The following is a 20463-nucleotide window of genomic DNA, read 5'->3' on the forward strand; positions in this document are numbered from 1 at the left end:
ATTTATAAAAAATAATAAATACAATAATATATATATAATTAAATATTCAAATAAAAATAATTATCTATTTAATATGTTTTAAACAATATAAATATTTACTATTTCAATTTATAATATTATAAATATATATTTTCTTACATAATTATATTATTTTAAAAAATATTAAATTAAAAAATCAAATAAAAATTAAAAAACTAAAATTAAAAAATATTTAAATAAAGTAAAAAATATATATTTAACTAACTTCATTCCATTTTAAAATTAGTATACAATCTATTTAAAACTTATTTATTATTATTATCCAAACAAAATAGACAATATTTATTTGTATGAGTAATCTAAAAATTAACTTAAAATTTTATTTTAATTTTTCAATTTTTATTCATCATATACATAAATAAAAAATTATTCCCTTATCTAACCCGGCCAAAAGTGATAAACATCTTCAGCGAGATCACGTGTTCGAGTCTATTATCGTCTAAGTGAGTTTGTGGACTATATACTCCGATAGAGAATCGAACCATTCTAAAAATAATTATAATATTGGTGGAAAAGTTTGAGGTGATTTTAATAAAATGACCAAAATTTAAATTTAAAAGTTAGCATAGGGTCTAATTTATAATTTCATGATTTTTAATGGGATAACGAACCGCTTATATTTAGGGGTTTTGAACCGGAATCCGGATCGTATCATTGAACCGGACCAGTTCTCGTCTTCTTCATATAGCAAGCAAGAGGAAGAGAAACTTCACTAGGTCAGGCGAACACAGGATTACCATCTTTTTGGGAGGTTAAAGTTCGACTGTTCATCGATTATCTTCTTCAGGTTTACGATTCTCTCTCTTCGTCCTATTTCTCTCTCTTTCCACCCGTTTTTTTTGTTCTATTTCTTCGTTTTCTTGATTCCTTGTAAACCTGTGAGTCGTTTGGTTCGAATCCATCAACTTTTGGTCGTAGTGTTTCTCCGTTCGGATCCTGTTCAATTTGTATCTGTCTGGCATACAACATTCAGTTTGTGAAACATGCGACTGAGAGAGAGTAAACCCATATAACTTCTTAACAATTAAGATAATTTCGGATAGTTTATCTGGGTCATGGCATTTCGCGTTTAATTTTAATATTAATAGATTGTTGATATCATTGTGTTATGTAATCAACCTATCATGTAATCTGTTGAAAGATATTTTACTTTTTAATTATTCATCAATTTGGAATACTTTCGTATCAGTTTGAGCCCTTTTTATTTGGTAATTCAGATCGGTGGTGTGTGTTCGATAGTTGCATGATTGATATATATTGAATGTTTTTCAGTTCTTGTGGGAAATCAGCAGATGTTATGCGAACATTTGGCTACTGATAGTTGGTTGTTCGGATGAGAGAAGCTATTGCGGATTTCTTCTCTACTACATCTTTGCATAAGGTGTCATGGCTCAGCAGCAGTCGTCTCGTCTTAATCGCCTACTCACACTTCTCGACAGTATCCTTGTTCTTTGATTTGAACAGAAATGCTTGTCCTTTTTCGTTATCTAAGACATATTTATAATTAGATGTCGGAATTGCTACTTCTATTTATCTTTTGTGTTCTGAATCATGTGTTTCTTAACCCAAAATAAGCTGGTTCAACCCAATCAACGAGGTTTACTGCGGCTAGGCAGATAGGGGAGATTGCCAAATCACATCCCCAAGAATTGAACCCTTTATTGAGCAAAGTATGTTCTCCCTCGACAATCTATCTATATCCAGTTTTGTTAGTTTTTGACCTGTTTGATGTCACATTCATTCTGCTTATTGTGTGAATCTTTAGTCATATTTGATTTTTTGTTTACTGATGAAGTAAATTGTTTTTGCATTTACCCTAAATGTAAATGTGATGGAAATAGAACATGGTTACTATAACCATAAGAGAAAGAAACCCATGTTTTTCATCTTGTGTTTTCTCTTATTCATAGTTTATAGGTCTTGTATATTTACATTATCAAACAAAATAAGCAAGAAAATGTTCAATCATTAGTTGGCCTTACACATTAGAGAGTAGCAATAGACATACATCTAAGCCCACAAAACCTGAAGAATTGTTAAAGAAAATGGTTTTAACTAATAAGAAAAGAGATTATATAACCATAACTAAGCCTATATAGGCTACAAAGAAGATGTAAATGTTAAATAACCTTTAACCTAAATCTGAACTAATGAAACTTTTAATCCTAATTTGTATACCTTTAACACTTCCCCTCAATCACAAATTGCTATTGTCTTCAAACAACTTGGGTTTGCAACAGGATGCTATTTTCAAGCTCTTGAACTACAGAAAATAGTATGTGTATAAGGATTGGCACCTGACCATGGCAATATGCGGGAAGAAACCATCTGTATTGCTGACTCAAAAATATTGCTGAACACAGAAATTGGCGGTTATAAATCTGTGCAAGGAAAATTGAACATACCTGCGTGATAAAGAATCATACAAAATAGATTTGGATAGGTACATGGTAAATCCCTAGGGAAAAAATGGTAGAATAAAATAAAGTCCAAGAAAGGTATATGGAGAAAAGATTAGAATAGCCTCTAAGTACATTCAAAATTTCATCTAAAGCTTTAAGTCTAATACTATATAAAGGTATATTGTGTTATTAGTTATAAAAGTGATTACAGTAGAATCTTAAATATGTCCTATTTAGGCTACAAAAGAAGATGACAAAGGCATAAATAATAACCCTCTAACCAAAATTTCATCTCACAGGTTTTTTAACTTAAAACTAAATATCCGCAACAAGGTTATTTCGGTTCGCAAGGATCAACGTATAGTTCTTTTCCCACAGTTTGGTCTGCGTGCGGTTTTGGATTGCCCTTGGATGAGAATTATACTTGGCTTTCTTGTGTGTTTATCCTACTATTTTCTCTTTAAATATTGACCTAGGTGTGGTTGATCGTCTGGTATTTAATGTTGGAACTTCTGGGGTTAACTAGTAGCCTTTATTCATGTTAAGAGGATTGATTAGTTCATGTGGTAGCAGGTGACCCTCTCAAGTGTCCATATATCAATATTGGGAGATTGAGCGGTCTGACACATATAGTGCAAATGTTTAACATCCATAATTAAACTTGAGTATCATATGTAGTGTTAGTATAACCAGCACATTTTCAAGATCTTTGATGTACCATAATTAAATATATGGGATATATTTCCCAAGATATGTCCTTGAAGGTTTGAAAAGTTGAAGTGTATTGCTTATTATACTTTGTTCTAAATGAAACAAATGTATGTCTGTTGACTTGAATGTAACAATTGACAGGGCTTCTATTTCAATGTTCAAATACCCATTTCGAATTTTGATCTTGCATACCAAGTTCAATGTGATAAAAATGTTTCCACTATCTGACAAGCTCGATGGGAAGAATCATGTAGGAGAATAATGTCATGTCCATACAGATGCACTAGTAAGCTGATGTCGTTGGATTACCTTTTGACTGTGCTTCTGATGATGTTCTACTCTCCAATAGAAACAATAGGTGGTTTGTTATGTATTTATTGACATGATTCACTTTTTCATGGTGCTTAGCCTATATATCCCATTTACATATTCAATCTGGCAGTTTGGCCTTCATTGTATGAGATTAGTGATTGTTAGTTTTGGTGTTTTCTCATTATTGTTTTGGCCAAGATTACTCCTGTAGGCAATTAACAAATCACTAACTCTTTGGCCTTAAAACCTTATATATAAATATAGTAGTGAGTGCAATATTAAGCTGATTGACTAAAATCCTGATTAGTTTTGTCATCTTTCCTGAATTTAGGTTAGCCAGTACCTACGTTCTAAGAACTGGGATACAAGGGTGGCAGCAGCTCAAGCCATTGGTGCTATCGCCGCAAATGTTAAGCATACAACTTTGTCTGAACTATGTAGTTGTGTTGAATCCAAAATTTTAGAGACTGGGATACCTGGTCTTGCAGAAGAGGTAGTAGCATGGTCTACATCAGGTTCCAAGATTCTAGCTGGCATTTCATTTAAAAGGTTCTTGATGCTTTCTTTTTTCGTTTTACTCTTTAGGTCTTTGATTTAGTTTGTATGCATGCTAGGGAAATTATATGGATGAATATATCTGCTTTCTACTTTCATAAGTTACCATTAATCTCGTCTGAAATGTAACAGCTTTGACATTAACAAGGTTTTGGACTTTGGCGCTTTATTAGCTTCAGGGGGACAGGTAATACGGTTACTTGCTATTTTCGCTTCTCATTCTGTTTGTTCTATGCTTTCACATTCTTTTCTTGTTAAAATTACCACACTATGAAGGAGATTTCCCATCTAGAACATATTCTAAAACTTAAGGTGGCATTGCTACCAGATCTGTTTATAAGGCCCAGAATGTCTAGTGATTAGCGGACATGAAGGAAGTTACACTGTTGGGATTTAAAATTTTAATATTTATTTATTTTCTTTCCTTTGAGTAATTTTGGAAAAAGAGGATGAATTAAAGTATTTGATAGGGAAGTGTTTGTTAGATTAAAGAAAGCACATATCTCTTGGGAACCCTTTGAGATGTAAGTTGATGGAAGATAGGAACCCTTTCATGACTCACTTGAACCGTGACTTATTGGTATAGATAAGAAGCCTTTGTTGTGATCCTAGGAATATTGGATTATCTAATGTACATTAACCATTTCTTAGCAAAAAAAGGAGTTATCTGTTGCATTATATATAATGATATACTTACATATGTTGCATTTGCATCTATTGATAGTCACATTTGACGTGCTTTAAATGTTAAGGGAAAGAGGTTTTGAGGCATTGGTACCCTTTTATGTTGATTTTTTCCATTAGGAATACGATGTTGGAAGTGATATAGGGAAGAATCCCAGAGAGAGACTGGCTCGCCAGAAACAAAATCTTAAACGGCGGTTAGGTATGTCAATTGCAACTTTTAAATTAAGTGTTTATTGTTTTTGTATCCTGGTATTTACTCATCTTTTGGCACTTTCATGAATGTTTGTTTTCTCAGAGTTCTATGATCTTGAGTTATTCAATGCTATATGGTTTGTGGGCTTTCACATGTCACTAAGCTAGTTTAGTAAATCAAACAAAAAAATAAAAGGTTCCTTAGGCTTCATATGGGACCCAGGACTTTATTGGTTAGGTTGAATGCTAGAATAAATCCACTTCACAAGCTTTCTACTTACTGAAAGAGATCCATAAAGGTAACTTTATGGTCAACACATTCTCTGTTCACATTCTTGTAAAGTTCTAAGTCTGTTTTGTTCTTCATGTGGAGTTTTTGGCCCTTGGTATATGGGACAATTGTCTATTTCCTATTACTTGATGATTCAGGAGAAGTTAGGCATACAAAAACAGTGCAGTTGTCTTGGAGGATAGTCTAGAATACCTCTGCAAGACTTCTGGATCTTGAAGGAGTGGTCAGCATATAAAATTGCGCATTTTTATTCCGCATTCCACCTAAAGTTGATACTGGAGTGTGTTGCACAAGCAGACATTAGTCACGCGCATCTTTTATCTTAAATTATTCATTTGTGATAACAATAATGCTTGTTGCAGGGTTGGATGTGTGTGAGCAGTTCATGGATGTCAATGAAATGATTAGGGATGAAGACCTCATTGTGAGCAAAAACTCAGACATGAATGGAGTTCCTCATAGACACTTCACACAATCTTCTGTCCATAGAGTTCAACAGTTAGTGTCAAATATGGTACCGGCATACAGAACTAGACGTCCTAGTGCCAGGGAACTGAATCTCTTAAAACGGAAAGCAAAAATAAATTCAAGGGACCAAACAAAGATTTGGAACAAAGAAGGTGATTTGGACACATCAAACTCTCAAGAGATGGTGTCACCTAAAGGGTTTTGTTCAGATTCTTCAAGCTCTAATAAGGTATGGGTGTGTTATGTAAGCTTCACTTGAGATATAGTTGTTCTTCATGCATGCAAATTTTGTTGCGTAATTCTTCTTATCTTTTTCTGTTTAGTAATTCATTATTGTGCTTGTGAAATATGGTTATGAAAATACCTAAGTGACCACTTACCTTTTCCTTTCACCAACAACCTGTGGTAAGAGGGTAGTGATGGTGAGAATAATGTCTAACTTCAAGGTAAAGTTTAGTATGATGGTTAATTTATCCTCTGTATGCTGCTCTCAGCAGGGCAACATTCAAACACCTCTAAGGTTTTCAATTTAGTATTCAAGTTTATTGTCAATGTTTTGATTTTTAACTGTTTTTTTATCCATATTCTTTTATTTCCTATCTACTACATATTTCCTTGACTACACATTGTAAATCATCCCTACTTGTATTTGGATCAATAAAGTTTGGCATGTAAGCGATATCTTGATACGAGGGGTTTGCGCCTAGCGCGGTTAATTCAGTTATTAAGCCGTTACTATAAATAAGGCATTATGGCGCCAAGGTTACCCAGTGAATTGTTATGTGGAATTTCTAACTCTCTCGTCTAGGACGCTATTTCTATCTTCTCATCTTCATTATCCCGATTAAGCAGTTATCTTCTCATCTCTCGCTAATTGTCTCTTCTCTTCTTCATTATTAAATTGCTCTTAGCTGGTTAAGAACAACTCAATTCATTATTCAATTTGACGTTCTTCATCTATAATTCATGTACTAATTCAGTTAGGTTTAAGCCTAATTCTAGTTCGATTCCTATCATATCTCTGCATCTTTGCTCTGCAGTCTGGTTTCTTGATCCAAACTTCTTGAATACTAGTCCATGATTATGTATTTTCAATACACATTTAATTTTAATCCCATTTTCTAAATAAAGACTAGAGCAACCACATTTAAAATTTGATAGAACTTCCTTATTTTATAAATGATCATAATATTCATGTTTCAACCGTTGAGACGGAGTCTAGCCTCTTTCACAAAAAGAAAACAACTTTCATCACTGGGTTATTATATCCTGTCAGGTTTCTTATTCCAGAGATCCGGCTGGCTATTAATTCTGCAGATCTTCAATCTTCATATTTTGTCTTTCATAGACATCAAAACCTTGCAGATTGTAGTAGTTCTCTTCAAATGTCTTGGATTTGATAGAATTATCTACCTTATTTTCCATGACACTTGACATGCTTCAAATTGTCCTTCATTGTTGTCAAAACCATCACCATATCGCAGTATAGTTCTTTCAAATTGTCTTGGACTTGATTAGGGACACTTGGCATTTAATACTTTCCATATTTGTGCTTGGTTTACAAGGTTTCTTTTGCATGGAAAAATTGTACTCTCTTTGCCTGCATACGTGAACATGATTAATGGTCTCTGAAGTCTGACATAACCACTGATGAAAATGATATTCTATGTGTTTTAATCAACAAAAGTCTTGTTTGGGGGTAGTGTGCTTCTCTTTCAGTTTTATTATCTTGGCATTTTTAATTCCCATAGTGCTATATGTGTGTATGGGTCATGATCTATGGTTCCATGCTTCTTGAAGAATATGTGTTTTGGTATTCACATTAAAGGGAAGAAAGAATCGTCCTTGGAATTGAAAGCTAAATTGAAATTACCTTATGATGCAGATGTTTGAGTCCAATCCCGATGAAGACCTTATTGATCACGATGGAGATGGAACATGGCCTTTCCATAATTTTGTTGAACAACTGATCATTGACATGTTCGATCCTAGTATGCTGTCTTCATCTGATCATTTTACCTTCAACAATTTTGTCTCCAATGTTGTTTTTGCCTTCTAGTGATTTCCTTAATAATGTTTTATGATTTCAGTTTGGGAAGTACGCCACGGAAGTGTCATGGCTTTAAGAGAAATCTTAACCTATCAAGGTGCCTGTTCGGGAGTGTTTATGCCTGAATTGAATTTTGACGGTGAGAAAAAAGATAACAAAGGTATTTCTTTATCATTGAAGAGAGCAAGGGATACTGATCATAATATTCATGTTCCAACTGATGAGATGGAGTCAAACCTTAAGAGGCCCAAAGTTCTTGGTGTATCAAGTCCATCCGAGGATTCAAAAGTGTCATTTTCCACAGACGTAAACAGATTGGATGTATCTGTGAAGGTAGAAGATGGTTGTTGGAAATCATCTGAAGCTCTGGCTGATGTTGAACTTAGTGTGTGTTCCATAAAAACTGAGCCTCAGTCTTATGTTGATGATCTGAAAACAGTTGATATGGCTGAAGCTAAGACCATTACTCCCAGAGATGGCGTTGCTATTGGAAATATGGGTACAATTGACAGTCTTCCTGAAAATTGTGAACTGATGAACTTGATTAAAGTGGCTAGGCATTCTTGGCTTAAAAATTGTGAATTTCTTCAAGACAGTGCTATCCGCATCTTATGTGTGTTGATTTTAGATCGGTCTGTTACCTTTTCTCTTCCCTTCACTGGCATATCTATTCATGTCAACACTTTCTTAACTCCTTTCATCTGTTTGGATGAGCAATACATTTAGCTCAATTTTCCTTTTCCCTTGCAGCTTTGGAGACTATGTTTCTGATCAGGTTGTTGCTCCTGTTCGTGAAACATGTGCTCAAGCATTAGGTGTTGTTCTCAAGTACATGCATCCTGCTTTGGTTCATGAAACATTGAATATCTTGCTGCAAATGCAGGTAGAAATTTGACCTCATGTTTTTGTTTCCTTGTATTAGAGAGAAGATGCATCATAATGCACTTGCTTCATTTGTGACATCTGCTTTTATTACTTCTAATTCTTTCAGCATAGACCAGAATGGGAAGTTCGTCATGGGAGTCTCCTGGGCATCAAATATTTGGTTGCTGTTCGGCAGGTAGAATCTGTTGTGAATAACTCTTTGCTGTTAAAATTTGCTTAAGAGATGTACATTTTCCTTTTGGCAATGTATGGTGTGCTATGGTCTAAACAATGTATGCGATATGTCATATGTTTATCTTTTTAATAGTTTAAGCTCATATGTGATTTTGTATAAATAATTAGGAAGGGACTCACAATCTTCTTTCACAAGAATTTTTTCTTATACGAGTCTTTGGAATTTCCAGATTCCTTCGCACTTAATTAGTACATCATGTAATTGTCTTTATGTGCGCAACTTATTATTTTCAATTGTGAGAATACTGGAATTAGGTTGAGTTGATAGATTCAGTTTAGGGTTTGTTTTAGGTATTGATTTGTTAAATTAAAAATTGACTTGATGGGTTAAATAGTTAAATGCCATGGACATATATCATGACTAGTTGAGATAATCATGAAATAAAAAAATGAATGCCTTTGTCAGGAATTGTTCCTGTGCAGAAATAGCTTGAAACCATTGAGAAAAATACAAAGTGTAAAAACATGAGGAATACTTGGCTCACTACAGCTAATATCACATGTAATATTCCTTGGTGAGATTATTTAGGCTGAAGAAACAAAAAAGAACCACCTTGGGACCTGATCAGGAATAAGGAAAGTGAGAAATGTAAGAGCTTCTGTTGATTTAAGTAGAATGCCTTAAGTTGAAGTGGGGGGTCGTGCTAGCTTCCTAAATTGAAAAAAAAAAAATCATTTGGACCATAACTCTAAAAAAACTTTCTAACTCCTTTCACCAATACATTTTGATGATCTCCATTTTATTTGTATTTTCTCATTTGTCATATTATTAATGGAATATAGGTTATATCATGCGAATTTCCTTTTTTTCTCTAATCATTTCTTCTCCTTTTTTGGTGACTCTAGGAGATGCTTCATAATTTACTTGCCCATGTCATCCCTGCATGCAAAGCAGGGCTGGAAGATCCTGATGATGATGTAAGATCAGTTGCTGCAGATGCTCTAATACCTGCTGCTTCTGCAGTAGTTTCACTGAAGGGGCATATCTTGTACTCTATCATTATGCTACTTTGGGATATATTGCTTGACCTGGACGATTTAAGCCCATCAACTAGCAGGTAGTATCTCATTTGCATAAAATTCTTTGATTGGTGCTATCCAATCCTGCTTTTGAGACTGTAAATATCTAGGCATAGGATGTGGATTTCAACATTTTAATGAACATTCATTGTAAGCAAGATAAAAGTAATGTGGATGCTGAATTCTTTGTTATTATAGTTGCCCATAGCAACAAAGACCCGGCAAACATGTGGTCTAATAAAAAATGTTTTTCTCTAAATTGTTGTGTTGCGGACCTGATAACATCACGAAGTTTTAAGAGCTTTACATATCTCCCCCACATGTTTAGATTCTTCCTAGGTCCCAGTTTTCCAGTTTGGTCTGTCACCTTAAAAATGTGTAACATTATTACTTTACATATCTCCATCCCATGTTTAGCTTCTTCCTAGGACCCTGTTATAGGTCATATTCCTCTTTTTCTTTTTTCCGTTGACTGATATAGCTTGATTTTCCATTTTACAATGTTTTCTTATCTTGATTTCAGAGAGTATATGTATCCATCCTTTTTGTCTTCTATTTTGTCTTAAGTTACATGTTGAGTTGAATCAAGATTTTATGTTGATGCATAATGTTGGTGTCAAATGCAACTAGTTCTGTTCAGAAGCTATCAAATTGAGTGACCCTACTGTCAGGGTGTTTGCAAAGTCCCCCCCTGGTAGGTGTAATTCTAGATCTGAGACTGTTAAGAGTAATGTGGTTTAGACAATGCATGATAAGCCCACAATGCTATGTGAGCTATTTGCTCCTGAGTGTGGAGAAGTAGAAATGAAAGAGGTTTTCTGCTTTTTGCGGAGTGAAGAATGTGTAGTAGGAAAAGATTTTGTAAAGAAAAGAATGATGAAATGACTGATTTTCTGATAAAGAGGGATCTCGATGAGTAGGGAAATAGGCTTCACGTACTTGAAAGAGATCTTGTAGGTGGTAAAGTTTGGAGTGATGGGGTAATTTTCTAAGTTAAATTGGGATATTTAGGGTTCAAATTTTTCAATACCAATGAAGGGTGAAAGTCTTCTTTAGTAATTGTAGTAATAGAGACAAGGCCCAAGTTGAAGTATCTAACACTGATTTTTCTTTGTTATTAATAATCTCGTGAAGATGATCTAGTATATAATTCGTCTGTCTCTTTCTATGCAGTGTGATGAATTTGTTGGCAGAAATTTATTCTCAGGATGAGATGATTCCTAGCTCCTCTAAAACTGAAGCATTGGAAGGAAAAAATGGTCTTGATCTTAATGAAATGGTTCATCCTGAAGATATTGAAGGAATAGATTCTCAGGAAAATCCATTTATGTTATCAATGTTGGCACCACGGTTGTGGCCATTCATGAGGCATAGTATAACATCAGTCCGTGCATCTGCCATTCGCACTCTGGTAAATTTTCTATCTACTTTTGAGCTTATGTCTACAAAATTGTTAATTCTGTAATTGTGTTTCTCTATCTACATTTAGATTTATATCTTGAAAATTATTGATGCGTTATATGCCTTTATCTATACGTCTAACTTCCATTCTGATTGACACTTCTAAATCCTTTGTTATGTGACATCTTATATTTATCCTTGACAATCTTAAGGACATTTTTTGTTTCATTCCCAAGCAAGATTGTAATAGACAACTTTATTGCAGGAGCGGCTGCTTGAAGCTGGTTGCAAAAGGAAAATTTCTGACTCATCTACTTCCTGTTGGCCTTCTTTCATCCTGGGTGACACCCTTAGGATTGTATTCCAAAACATGCTTCTCGAATCAAAACAGGAGATACTGCAGTGTTCAGAGAGAGTTTGGAGGCTGCTTCTACAGGTCTTTTAACTTATTAAATGTTAATCTTCAATTAGTCTCTCCACAACTTGCTATAGAAAACTTGAGCTAATGGTTTCCATCACAAAGAAAATAAGCTAGTTGCCATTTCCCACCATGTCACCCCTAACGATGATAGAAAATAAGCTAGTTGCCATTTCCCACCATGTCACCCCTAACGATGATAGAAAATAAGCTAGTTGCCATTTCCCTAATGCTTCTATGCATTATGATGATAGAAAATTACTTTTATTTCATTTTAAATAACCTAACCTTTTTAATGACATTCTACTGATGTTGGACACTCTAAATATGTAACTCATAGAAAGCAATCCAATCTAGTTGAGAGGTAAGTCTTGTTTTAGTGGTTGAAAATCTTGTCCCCGAATGGGAAGTTATGGTTCAAGACTTACCTAAACATCATTAAATAGAAATAAACTACCTCTAATGTCATTTTCTATTTTCAGGAACTTCAGAAATTATGTAATTTGCTTTGTTGTTAGTGTATTCATTTCCAATTTCTCCCCATTTTATCCCTCTTTTTTTCTTTCATTTCAGTCATCCATGGAGGATTTGGAAGGTGCTTCTAAATTGTATATATCTTCTTGGATAGAACTGGCAAGTACCTCCTATGGCTCAGCCCTGGATGCAACAAAAATGTTTTGGCCTTTGGCTCTTCCTCGCAGAAGTCACTTTAAAGCAGTAGCTAAGTTGAGAGCAGCAAAACTTGAAAACAATTCATGTATAAATGTTGGATCAGATTCAGCTAAAGGCTCTAATTTTCTAGAGAAAAATGTAGATACCAGCACTGGCCCTGTCAAAATAATTGTAGGAGCTGACACAGATATGTCAGTTACATGTACAAGAGCTGTTACGACTATGGCATTAGGGCTTTTGGCTGCTAGGTTACATGAAAGTTGTCTACAGTGTCTTGTTGATCCCCTGTGGAAGGCCTTGACATCTTTCTCAGGAGTTCAACGACAGGTAGTGCATACATTTACACAAGACAACTTGAGGCTGTTTTGGTCTCTATTGGCTCACAGTTAACCCATTGATTTATTTTTTATAGGTGGCTTCGATGGTACTTATTTCCTGGTTCAGAGAGCTGAAGAGTTCAAATAGCTCATTTCCAACTGGGTTATCTAATAATTTTAAGAGTTGGTTGTTTGATTTATTGGCTTGCTCTGACCCTGCATTTCCTACCAAGGGTTCACTCCTGCCATATTCTGAGCTTTCAAGGACATATTCTAAGATGCGAAATGAGGCCTCTCAGCTGTTTCACGCAGTTGAGTCTTCTGGTATGTTTAATGAGGTGTTGCCTGTTCCCTCAATGGACCCAGAAGTTCTTAGTACAGAGGATGCAATGAGTTTTGCTGCAAAGCTTAAGGTTCCTCGCTTTGACACTTTGGAAGAAGAATCTGTGGAACGGAATATTGGTGATGATATAGAATCTCTGAAACAGAGACTTGCGGCTACTGCAGGCTATTTGAAATGTGTTCAGGTATGCTTGAAATCCAGTGTTTTTGCATTCCATTGATCAATCATTGCTTCTCTCTTTTTTTATTCTTCACTTCCTCCCCCATTTCTGAATTGCTCCAGTTGTAAATATAGACTTTGAACCTTTGGTCAGTTCTTGAATGATCATACCTATGGGTTTCCTTTTTGAAGCAAGTTTGTCTTTGTTTAGTTGCTTGATTATTGATGTAAAAGAAAGATCTTTCTCGACTTTTTTGTATTGAACTGGTTTTGGACGGATTGTAGGGTAACTTGCATGTTGCTGTCTCTGCATTGGTTGCTGCTTCCATTGTTTGGATGGCAGATCTACCCTCAAAGTTGAATCCAATTATATTGCCTTTAATGGCTTCCATTAAGAGGGAACAGGTAAGAGGCAATATGGATGTGTTTTTCTGCATGTAACTAATACTTAAATCATGCTAAAAAAATTTGGTTTATTCATGTATCTATTCAAGGAGGAGATTCTACAGGACAAGGCTGCTGAGGCACTTGCAGAGCTTATTTATGAATGTGTTGCACGCAAACCTGGACCAAACGACAAGCTGATTAAGAATATTTTTAGTTTGACATGGACAGATCCTTGTGAGACACCTCAGGCTGGGGTCTTGAAATCTATGGATGTTATTGAGGACCAAGATCTCCTATCTTTTGGCAATAGTTTTGGTAAACAGAAATCTAAGGCACCTATTCTTGCTTCTGGTGAGGACCGCTCGAGGGTTGAGGGATTCATTAGCAGACGTGGATCTGAACTTGCATTAAGGCATTTATGCAAGAAGTTTGGTGCTTCACTCTTTGAAAAGCTTCCTAAGGTTTGGGATTGCATCACTGAAACTTTGAAGCCTGTCAGAATTGGGAGCGAGAAGCAAGTAGATATACAAAATATTGAGGCAGTTATTCAAACTATCAATGATCCCCAGATCTTGATAAACAATATACAGGTTGTTGCAATCACTATACTTTGATATAGTTTACTGTGTATTCATAGTTTACTTTTATTATATTTGATTGAGTGACATTGATCTATAGACTGTACTTGATCACTGGCTGCTTCTTAAGTTTGCATGCTATTTCTATATCAGAAAATCATATCCATCTGTTCTATTTGAGACCTGTAATTTGTGATTTTACTTGTTTATCCAGTGTTTTATCCTTAAGTATGTTTGGCCCTGCTTCTGAGCTTGTCTTAAGTTCCCTAATAATAGCTTTGGTTGACAGGTGGTGCGCTCCATAGCCCCTCTTCTGGATAAGACTTTGTGGCCAACCCTGCTTACACTCCTTCCCTGCATCTTTATATGTGTTCGCCATTTCCATGTTGCTGTTAGACTTGCTGCTTCAAGGTGTATTACATCAATGGCAAAATCAATGACCATGGATGTAATGGGCGCTGTAATTGAAAATGTCATTCCAATGTTGGGCGACATGACATCTGTTTATGCAAGACAAGGAGCTGGAATGCTTGTAAGTTTACTTGTCAAGGGCTTGGGTGTGGTTCTGGTTCCATATGCGCCATTGTTGGTTGTTCCACTTTTGCGATGCATGAGTGACTGTGATCAATGTGTCAGACAGAGTGTGACACATAGTTTTGCTGCCCTTGTGCCTCTTCTTCCATTGGCAAGGGGCATTTCTCCACCTGTTGTCCTAAGTGAGGATTTGTCTAGAAACAAAGAAGATGCCGAATTTCTGGAACAACTGGTGGACAATTCACATATTGAAGATTTTAAGCTTCCTATTGACTTAAAAGTAGAACTCAGGAGGTTGATTCTATACTTTTTTATTATTTTATTTTTCATTGGACATGCTAGTGAATGATTCATGACCTGTGTACTAGGCACTTTTGTATGATTATGTGAAATGGTTTTCTTACTGTTACACTGCATTTTCAAGCTATATTAGAAATTGATAAGTCAAACATAGGTGCTCATGTTCCATTTAACAGTTATATCAAATTTTCTTAATTACATCTTTATATTCATGCCTAGTATTCTTTTTGGAGTTCTTATATTGGTGAATGGCAATGTTTATGTTAACCTTGATGGAAGAATTTGGAGCTTTGGGGCAATAAGATAAACATATTATGGAAAGACTATGTGTGATTCTGCAGCATATACTGTGTTCTTGTAGAAATTGATCTCTCTTTCATATCAATGTGTATTTTTGGACATCTAAAGTAGAAAGTTTTGTGATTGTCTGTTTGGGGGTTATAACTATTTCCTTTTGTTTCCAGGTATCAACAGGAAGGTATAAATTGGTTAGCTTTCCTGAGACGTTTCAACCTTCATGGCATCCTTTGTGATGATATGGGACTTGGTAAAACTCTTCAAGCCACAGCTATAGTGGCATCTGACATTGCAGAACATCGTGCTACAGATAGCAAAAGCCGTCTCCTGCCCTCATTAATCATTTGCCCATCGACACTGGTTGGTCATTGGGTCTATGAGATTGAGAAGTTCGTTGACCCTTCCTTGATAACTACTATACAATATGTTGGTTCTGCTCAGGAAAGAATATCCCTTCGCAGCGAATTTAACAATTTTGATGTCACCATCACGTCGTATGATGTTGTCCGAAAAGATATTGAGTTTCTTGAACATCTATTATGGAATTACTGTATTCTAGATGAAGGACATATTATCAAGAATTCTAAGTCAAAGGTCACATGTGCTGTGAAACAGTTGAAAGCACAGCATCGCCTGATACTAAGTGGAACTCCGATACAGGTTCCTTCACCACATAAAGAGCATTAGAAAGGTAGGAGTTGTTTTCTTTGGTATTAACAGAATTTGTCGTGTTGCAGAATAACGTCTTGGATTTGTGGTCTCTTTTTGACTTCCTGATGCCAGGATTTCTGGGCACTGATAGACAGGTATATCGTCTTTTGAATCATGGTTCTATAACTTGCTGCTCTATTAACACTGAACTTGGCTTTATTCTTGATAATTTTTAAGCAAATTAGATTACTTGCTGAGCAATTTGGCATAATGTTTATGAAGTTGCATCAATTAGTGAATTTTTTGTGTAGTTTGATATGACTAAGTGGTTGAGATTCTAATACATATTAAGCCTATTTGGAAATGCCATTTTAAGGCATCTTCTTTTCCCTCTGTGTTTTTCACATAGAAACACCCACATTAACAACCAAATTTAAATAAACAAATTATACAATTATCTGAATGGTGATATGATCTGGATATGATCTTGATTAGAAATAAAAATAAAAATACCCGTTTTCAAAGGGGATCACGCTAAATCAAGTTTCCTATATTAGTTATCATTTCTTAATGTTTTCAAAGTTTCATCTGCAGATTCTGGTATCTCTTACATTCTTTATAACTTTATGAAAATAAAGCGTATGATTGACTTGTATAATATAACCTTTTATTTTGGTATTTCTCGCTGCTTTTTGACAGTTTCAAGCCGCTTATGGGAAGCCATTGGTAGCTGCGCGAGATCCAAAGTGCTCTGCCAAGGATGCTGAGGCTGGAGTACTTGCCATGGAGGCTTTACACAAGCAGGTATGTGCATGTTTGTGCTTCTCTGTTTTGTTTGTCTTTCAAAGGTGTTTTTTTTATCCTTCCTTTCTCACATTTATGTTTTACTACAGGTTATGCCTTTTCTACTTCGCCGAACAAAAGACGAAGTTTTGTCTGATCTTCCAGAGAAAATTATTCAGGACAGATACTGTGACCTCAGTCCTGTTCAACTTAAACTATATGAGCAGTTCTCTGGTTCTCATGTGAGGCAAGAGATCTCCACCATTGTAAATTCTGGTGATTCAGGTACAGAAGAAGTGAAGGCTTCATCTGGTGCCTCATCACATGTTTTCCAGGTATTTCTCTAGCAAGTAAAATGTTCCATCGTTAGTTTATATGAATATGTCATCACAATAATTTATGTGTCCATCTGCATTTTTACTTTTCAGGCCCTTCAATACCTACTTAAACTTTGTAGCCACCCAATCCTGGTCTTGGGTGAAAAAATTCCAGATTCAGTCTCAGGACTTCTGTCTGAATTACTACCACCTGGTTGTGATATTATTCCGGAACTCCACAAACTGCGTCATTCCCCTAAACTGGTTGCACTTCAGCAGATTCTAGAAGAATGTGGAATAGGCATTGATTCTGTAAATTCTGACAGTTCAGGTGGTGTGGGGCAACATAGAGTTTTAATATTTGCCCAGCATAAGGTAATGTGTTGAATCTCCTATTTCATTAGTTTGCATATTTTGTAATTTATATATAATTGGTTTCTATGACTGCAGGCCTTACTTGACATTATTGAAAGAGACCTCTTTCACACTTACATGAAAAGGTGCGTCTTTTATACTAATAAGTCATTTCCGCTGGAGCTTGAAATTGTACAAGCTGTATAATAATTCAGTTCATGGAAGTTAGAGTAATTTTTACCTTGCTTAGTTGTCCTTGATAATTAATTGTCTTGTATTCATATTCCACTAGCTTACATATCCAGTCTCAGATTTTCTTTAAGGTTATAAATTTGGTTAAGGTATTTTGGATTGGTGGAATAGGTATCTGTAAATTACTGAGTTTCGGGATTTTCTGTTTTAAAAACCTCTTAGTGCTTTTAAAAACATTTGAGGTTAAATGCGTGATGTCAATGCATACAGATTACTAAAACTATAAGAATATGCGATAGTGGACGAAAATAATGAGAAAGATGGACACCTGCATAGTTATATTAAAAAGTGTGTTACTTTGTTGAACAGGGGTATATGTAGCCTTTATGATAATGCATTCTAACACTTCATTGGCATGTAACCCTGATTCAATTTTTTATTGCAATGCAGTGTAACATATTTGCGACTGGATGGATCAGTTGAATCAGAAAAACGTTTTGATATTGTTAAAACTTTCAATTCAGATCCTACCATTGATGTACTGCTACTTACTACTCATGGTAAGACATTTTTCCTTTTAACTGGTTTGTAAAGAGATTAGTTTCATGCAGTTAAATTCAAACTTCTACATAAATTGAATTTGTTCTTCCATTTTTTACCACATCAAACTCTTTTCCTAGGCTTTATAGATGAACTTCAGTCGAAACATAAAACTCTCATGCCAAACATAGTTTTTTTTATATATTCAAAACTCAACTACCATTACTGCCCTCTTATTACCCGATTGAATGTTCTCTTTCTGCAGTTGGTGGCCTTGGCCTTAACCTTACTTCAGCTGACACGCTAGTTTTTATGGAGCATGACTGGAATCCGATGCGAGATCATCAGGTATTATTTCACCCACTAAGTTGTCTCGTTTTGTTCTGTACAATTGTGTTGAGCCATGTCAATCATGCAGTTCTATAGATCCTTACTTACTAAATTCCCAGGTTCTTTATTAAAAGTTTTTTATTCCCCTCCATCTCTTTTTATATCAGCATTATGGGTTATATCAATACTTCCGAACACTGCAATCTTTCACTCCCTTCAAATTCCTTCATGTCTTCTAATCCCAGTACAAATTATTGTTATTTTATTTACAAATGCAATTTGGTTCAGCAATATTTTACCTGTCACACATCCTCCTTCAAACAGAGTGTAAAGTAACAGAGTATTATCTAACAAGTGTGCACAACTGAAACTTTCAAACAGAAGTTATGTCAACCATCAATTTATAATTCATTAACCTTGTACCTTCTTCTTACGGAATGGGAAGTTAGCTGTTTTATGTTAACAAAGATGTGGGACTTGTTAACTTGCATCAAATCAATTTCAAGTCTCTTATTTCAAATTCCTTGGAAATTATTCCTGCAGGCAATGGACAGAGCACATAGGTTAGGTCAACGTAAAGTGGTGAATGTTCATCGGCTGATAATGCGAGGAACTCTGGAGGAGAAAGTCATGAGCCTTCAGAAGTTTAAAGTATCAGTTGCTAATGCTATCATAAATGTGGAGAACTCTAGCATGAAAACAATGAACACAGACCAGTTACTTGATCTTTTCACACCTGCTGAAAACAAAAAGGTATTTTCCCTTCATTCGCGTAATTTTTTTTATGTACGGTTTGTCTGTGATTACTGGACTGAGTTAAATTGTTGACGACTATTTGAAAACTGGTATTTTGTCACAATTCATTTGGTCTACAAATCATATTTCAAATTTATGCTTCATTTGATATGGAATATGGGTATTTTTCTTATTGACCTGGATCAAAACATTTTGCTTATTTTCTATATCAGATTTTCTAGCCATAACAAATGTAGATTTTTTGGGATTAAGATCAACATGACGAAAATGTATAACAATATGGCACTATTATCTTGAATGCATGAAAATTCTACACTTCTCTTAGATTCCACCTAAATGCATTGATGTTATATAACGAAACTGAACAAAAAATTCCAAATTTTCAGGGGCCTGGTTCATCAAGAGGTTCAGATCGTGACGATGGTGGTGATTCACAATTACTGGGCACTGGGAAAGGTATGAAGTCCATTCTGAGCGGTTTAGAAGAGCTCTGGGATCAATCACAATACACTGAAGAATACAGTCTGAACCATTTCTTAGCCAAGCTAAATGGTTAGAATGAAGAGAGGATGAAGGAAGGAGTCATGTATAAAAATTTCCCATTCTGCTGACAAACGCCATCGGGTTTCCTTTTTTTTGTCAAAACCGAAGCAAACCTTGCCCTCGCCAAGCATGGTGTGTACAGTGCACACAAATAATTTTTGTTTCCTCCACAGGCCGAGATTTTGACTATCAAGTAGCAAAAAAAGAGCAGTAATTAGTAGTAGTCCCATTAACTTTTGTTGCATCTCTATCTAATTAATTTCCTACATTTATTAGTAATATGTTTTATGGATTTTGACAAATATTGGTTGGCGCCAATTATATATTAAAAAACCATATTATTATTGTAAATGTTGGGATAGTGTATAGACATATGTTCACCTTTTTTTAGTAAAGGATAATGCATTTGCTGAATTGTTTGTGTTTATTTTGAACATTTTTACACATCCTTAATAGGTTGTGGTTTCTAGAGAATCAAAAGAAGTAGAATTACAACTGTTTTAACTGAACACAATGATGATGTCGCGAAAAACCACCAATTAAACGAAGAATTAGGCCTGTGATTTTGGTTATTGTGATCATTAGAATAGTTGGTCATATATTTAAGAGCTAGTGGACGACCAAATTATCTGGAAAAACAAACAGAGAAGACAGCTACTAATTCTAATCTTTTTATAAAGTGGTGTCTTTAGAAGAAGAAGATAAAGTAATTCTCTTTGTTTCTGTGGATGATAGGACACATGT

General features: G+C 35.2%; 1 protein-coding gene across 1 annotated transcript; it reads left to right on the top strand.

The window, feature by feature from the left end:
• Positions 1-1260: 1260 nt before the first annotated feature.
• Positions 1261-20133, top strand: LOC124941261 (TATA-binding protein-associated factor BTAF1). Its single transcript, XM_047481557.1, has 28 exons — positions 1261-1477; positions 1615-1709; positions 3796-4013; positions 4152-4206; positions 4824-4905; positions 5553-5887; positions 7544-7649; positions 7749-8340; positions 8459-8591; positions 8700-8768; positions 9674-9885; positions 11021-11258; positions 11514-11684; positions 12240-12665; positions 12751-13182; positions 13443-13562; positions 13652-14134; positions 14412-14950; positions 15421-15913; positions 15991-16059; positions 16604-16708; positions 16798-17022; positions 17116-17379; positions 17455-17504; positions 18001-18110; positions 18356-18438; positions 18964-19173; positions 19563-20133. The coding sequence occupies exons 1-28, from the start codon at positions 1426-1428 to the stop codon at positions 19731-19733; spliced, it is 6138 nt and encodes a 2045-aa protein (XP_047337513.1). The 5' UTR covers positions 1261-1425; the 3' UTR covers positions 19734-20133.
• Positions 20134-20463: the final 330 nt, after the last annotated feature.

This window comes from Impatiens glandulifera, chromosome 6 (assembly GCF_907164915.1).
Source record: "Impatiens glandulifera chromosome 6, dImpGla2.1, whole genome shotgun sequence".
NCBI classification, from domain to species: domain Eukaryota; kingdom Viridiplantae; phylum Streptophyta; class Magnoliopsida; order Ericales; family Balsaminaceae; genus Impatiens; species Impatiens glandulifera.